The sequence below is a fragment of the Gouania willdenowi genome, chromosome 1 (genome assembly GCF_900634775.1).
Source record: "Gouania willdenowi chromosome 1, fGouWil2.1, whole genome shotgun sequence".
Lineage (NCBI taxonomy): Eukaryota > Metazoa > Chordata > Actinopteri > Blenniiformes > Gobiesocidae > Gouania > Gouania willdenowi.
Window position 1 is genome coordinate 40513437 of NC_041044.1, and position 5231 is coordinate 40518667.

Here is a 5231-nt window from a genome sequence, read left to right on the forward strand (position 1 = left end):
TGGCTCCTGGTTTTATCCTTAATGGTTGGACATCAGGAATAATCAGACGTTCTGAACAGATTATTGTGAGAAACACAGTCATGCACTGGAAGACGTCAGAGGGCGGCAGAAGTGAAGTCTTTATTTGATCTTTTCAAATGTGCTCAAAGCAGAGACGTGAACACTGGATGTTTTAGAAAAGGACATTTGCATGTCATTCATTATTACAAACGAAACCTTATCGTATTATTACCAGTGTAATTATGAGGCACCACACAATGATGCTTTGCCAGCTCTTATTATTTACACACACAAATAAAGCGTTAACCCTTCTGGCTATAAATGTTTCAAATAAAGTTCTCTGCGTATACATCTTAATATTTTGTACATCCGTTCGTATCCATGTGCAAGCAGCAAACATTAAGACAAAAGTTGTACGTTGGTTTGTTTTGTTTTTTTTTTTCTACACTGTGGCTCGAAAAGAAAGGAGTATGAGACGAAAACGCATGGGTGAATAAATCACGCACATACACACACCTACATCGCACACACACACACACACACACACACACAACGTGCACACATCATCAAAGCAGCGTAAGAGGCTGTAAACCTTCATCTTTCCTTACATCACAGTTCCATGTTGAACACCTTTTTTCCTCTTATCTCATCTCCATCTTTCTCTCACACACACACACACACACACACACACACACACACACACACACACACACACACAGTGAACGCCTCAATTGAAAACCATCAGTCAAAAGCCGACAATCATCTGTACTACACAAAGATGTAGTCCTTGTTTTCAAATTACACCTCAAAGAAAAGTTTCACAGTTTCACTCTCAATATCCTCCAAGGTAGAATAAAGATTGCTGTTTTATATATATATATATATATATATATGTATATATATAATGAGTCCACAGTTGTTTATTTTTTTTTTCTTGTTGTTTGAAACAGTTTTGCTACTATACCAGTAAGCAAAGAGCCCCTTCGTCCCATTGGTCCAGCGTATGTAAAGAATGTGACAAAACTGAAAGGTATAGAGAGAAAAAGGGAAGAGGGTGAGGGGAAAGTCTCCATTAATTGTGTTAGAGTTGTGTGACGATTGTCAAGGCCGTTGTGTTGCCATGATGTTGAACATCCTGTGTAAAGGCAGAAGTCTGGGTAGAGAAATCGAGACGTGGTGGTACACGTCGAACCAAAGCGCACCACAAAAAAAAATGCAAGTCTCGCTCTGTGGAACATTGTCAGCAACAAAGCAATGCTTCTGTTTCCCATTTCTGTGCTTCTGTTCAAGCCTCTAAACCTCACTGCATTTCCAGTGCCTGAATGTAAAGGTAAGACCCAGCTCACTTGGGCACTTTTTTCCAGACGCCTCTGAACAGACACCCCATCCGTCTGCCTGGTGGAATAAGTTGAACCAACCCAGCTCAGAGAGGTTTCCTCAGAAAGAGCGTTTCCAGGACCTACAGAGAATCTTCTGGAAGGCTCGACGGAAGTCCTGATTGAAGATGGTGTAAATGACTGGATTGAGGGAGCTGTTGCAGTAACCAATCCAGAAGAAAAACTTGAAGAGAGGTTCGGGAATCTGGCACGGCACGCGGCAGATCCCGTACAGGCTGTAGGAGAAGAAGAACGGGAACCAACACACGACAAATACGCCCATGACAACCGCCAGGACGAAGGTGAAGCGTTTTTCTCGCGCAGCAGACACTTTCTTACGATTGACGGTGTTCCTGCGTTTCCGGCGCGACGCAAACAGCTCCATGGATTTTGAACTGGCACGTGATTTCCTGCTGGAATATTTAGAGGCACAGCTGCCTTTCCGGCCGGTTTTCCTGTCTTTCTTTTCGTCGTGGTGGTTCTTGAAGGATCCTAAGCATTTTCTGGGCTTCTCGTCCGATGAGCTGCTGTCATCGTAGTCATCGTCCTGGTCAGTGGCTGCATGTTTGGGTTGGGTTGGCAGAGAAGTTGGAGCTGGCTTCTCTTGGCAGTGCCCGTTCTCACGTTCCTGCTCTTTCATGCTTCCACCCCTGCTGGACTTGATGGAGCCACCCATGCCTGGTTCTGCTTGGTCTATCCCGTTCTCCTGTGGGGAATCCTTATCCCTCCTCTTTTCGGACAGAGTTCTTGTCCTGGTTTTTGCCACTTGGTAAATCCGAATGTAGACGAGAATCATGATAACGCAGGGGGCGAAGAATGAGCCGAGGCTGGAGTAGAGGATGTACCAGGTCTCGTCGTTCAGAATGCACTGGGGACTTGCGTCACTGCTGCTCTTATCCACCGACATTAGCGGAGGGAACGAGATGACAGCTGAGATCAACCACACCACCACAATCATGCTTTTGACTCTTTTAGGAGTTCTCTTTAAGTTATACTCGACGGCCTGCGTTACAGACCAGTACCGGTCCAGACTAATAGCACACAGGTGAACAATTGAAGAGGTGCAGAACAACACATCCAAAGCCAGGTAGATGTCACACCAAATCTTCCCAAAAAACCAGTAGCCCATGAGCTCATTGGCCAGAGAAAAGGGCATGACCAGCGCTGCCACCAGAATGTCGGCACTCGCCAGAGAGACCAGGAACAGGTTCTGTGGAGGCTTCAGAGCTCTGCTGGTTAAAACAGCGATGACCACCAACACATTCCCCACAATAGTAAAGAGAATGAGAAAGCTGACCAGTCCAGCCAGACCCCAGACTGTGAGCTGGGTGTACTGGCTCCCAGCGGAGGAATTAGACGAGACATTTACTACCTCTGCCTCGTCATCCAGGCTGGAGATGTTGAGGAAATCCATTTTTAAGTCCAAATGTCACTTTTAAAAACTTAAATCATGCCAGAAAAATCAGAAACAGTCCCACTGAAGAAATCTGGCATTAATGATATTTCTCTGTGGTCCATAAAAGAGCTCGTCCACATCGCGATGACTGGAAACAAAAGGAAAAGGAAAAAAAGCTGGAACTATACAGTCCACATTCCAGAAACGGGCGCGACACGGATGGAGAGCGAGGTCCCTCCGCACAGCATCCTCTGGTCATCCCGACTGCGTCTCCGCACCTCCGCCTCCGCCACGTGCACACAACGGTGTGTGCGACCACGTGTCTCCTCGTTAGACACAACCGATGGACACGCGCTCCACCCCGGAGGATCGAGCCAATGAAAAGGGTCAGAATAAACACACCGAGCCGCTCCTTTACATTATTGATCCTGTTTTTAGGGGAATGCGGAGGGAGCGCTCTTTGCCTGTGCGCGTGCGTCCTTTCACACAGTCAGTCAGTCAATCAATCAATAATCAATAGTCAGGTTAATGCTGTGTGCTTTGAACAGAAGCAGAAAAGTCCAACTGTCTGTGCCACACTGGAGATCAGTGTTGTTGCTGCTGCAGCCACACACCATGGGACAGTCGGACTCTGTGGTGTCAAACCAGTGGGCTGAGACCCCTCACCGGTCGCGAGACTCAATTCAGTATCGCTAATTATTTTCATGCATCAAATATTGAACAAATAATTGAATATTGCTGCAAATAATAAAACTGGGGTGTCTATTTCAGGTTGAAGTTGGACTCAACCGGAGAAACACCAAGATGAACTTTTCTCCTTTTGGTGAAAGAAGTAAGCCAAAAAAAAAAAAAAAAAATCAAGATAATTTTTTGAACACCTCAAATGTTTTTTTTTTTTTTTTTTTTTGAGCAAATTATTATTATTATTATTCAAAAGAAGAACGAAAACAGATTTGAAAGAACAATACCGTAAATATATTTAAATTCTCTTTTTTTATTTAATAAATTGATTTGTGAATTTATCAATCTATTTATTGGATTTAATTTTTATGTACTACTGCTTTGGATGCTTTACTTTAAAACAGGGGTTCTCAAGTGGTCTCACCACATTTTGCCACGTTCATTAATGTCTTTTGAAATCCATACATAGAATATTCATGTCAATTTACAGCCCGATTCAACCAGCATTAACGGAGTAGTAGTCATTTGAAAAATGGGCCCCCTGTCGCCCACATACAAAGTAATATACCCCATTCATATATTGGTATGTGTCAATGATTCGGTACCACCAACTATCGCAATATTTGACTCACAAATAAATGAGAAAAACACTTTAATGGAAATTGCCTAAAAAAAGGTGGGTGGGTCCCTCGGCCCCCTAATCAAATTGTGTGAGGCATAATCGTAATCTACGTTGAATTAGCTTCAAAACGATATATCACATGACTATGTTCCTATAAATTTGGAAATTACCGGAAATGGGGGGTGGGCCCCCCACCCAAAGGGATTCGAGCATCTCATCATATTCATTCAAGGAGTATTCATACCAAACTGCATTCTGATCTAACGAGAACTAACGAAGGAGCAGTCATTAGAAAAGCAGGATTTGGCTCACGTTTGTCTGAAAACTGTTGGTAAATAATTAATATCAGGTCAGCGGAAAATTACAAAAAAATAAATTCCATCTAAATAAAGTGAAATAAGATTAACAGACTTAAATATATAAAAAATAATTTTAGATTTGTGACTTACTTCTGCCTTACTGTGTGTAACAAATACATGCTTATACTGGCCTAAAGTCATATTTTATTGCTTGAATTGAATTTTTGCTTGTCATTTTCTCTCTAAAGATGAGAATCGGACATAATTTGCGGTAAAGATTAGCACTGAGATGAATCCTGACCATATTGACGTGAAACATATAGTATTCCGTTTCTTATCCAAATAGCATTACAGGCTCATTACAAGCCAGGACTTTATCCCCATTATTCCTCTGAACACATTAGGAGTGAATAGGCGCCATAAAGGCATTGTAAATCCACCTGCAGGCAAATGACACTTGTGTATTGAATTGCTAATAATTTAGCTCAGTGCATTAGCAGACATCATTCTTTTTGGCTGAACCACCTGCAGTGATTTACATCCAAGCTCTCAGCAGTGATGGGATTCCATGACATCCAAAAGTCATGAATTTATGCTCAGGGTGGTTTGATCACATGCAGTCACACACGGTTCTCTCGCCCTCAGGTTTTATTTATGAGGTTTTTTTTTTTTTTATGTCCCATGAGAACATGTGTGTGCACTGTGCACACGCACCTTCCCTTTGTCCAACCAGAACATTGTGTACTGTGCATCATCCCTGGTTGGCACCTTGACCCTCACTCTCCATTCAAAGTATTGTTTCTCTCATTCCTTAACATGATGATTCTGTGCCAGCATGTAAATCCATCCATGTTAGT

The 5231-nt window shown here is 42.8% G+C and overlaps 1 protein-coding gene across 1 annotated transcript; it reads right to left on the reverse strand.

Annotated features, from left to right (window-relative positions):
- Positions 1-900: 900 nt before the first annotated feature.
- adra2c (adrenoceptor alpha 2C) lies at positions 901-3197 on the reverse strand. Its single transcript, XM_028454063.1, has one exon. The coding sequence runs from the start codon at positions 2788-2790 to the stop codon at positions 1438-1440; it is 1353 nt and encodes a 450-aa protein (XP_028309864.1). The 5' UTR covers positions 2791-3197; the 3' UTR covers positions 901-1437.
- Positions 3198-5231: the final 2034 nt, after the last annotated feature.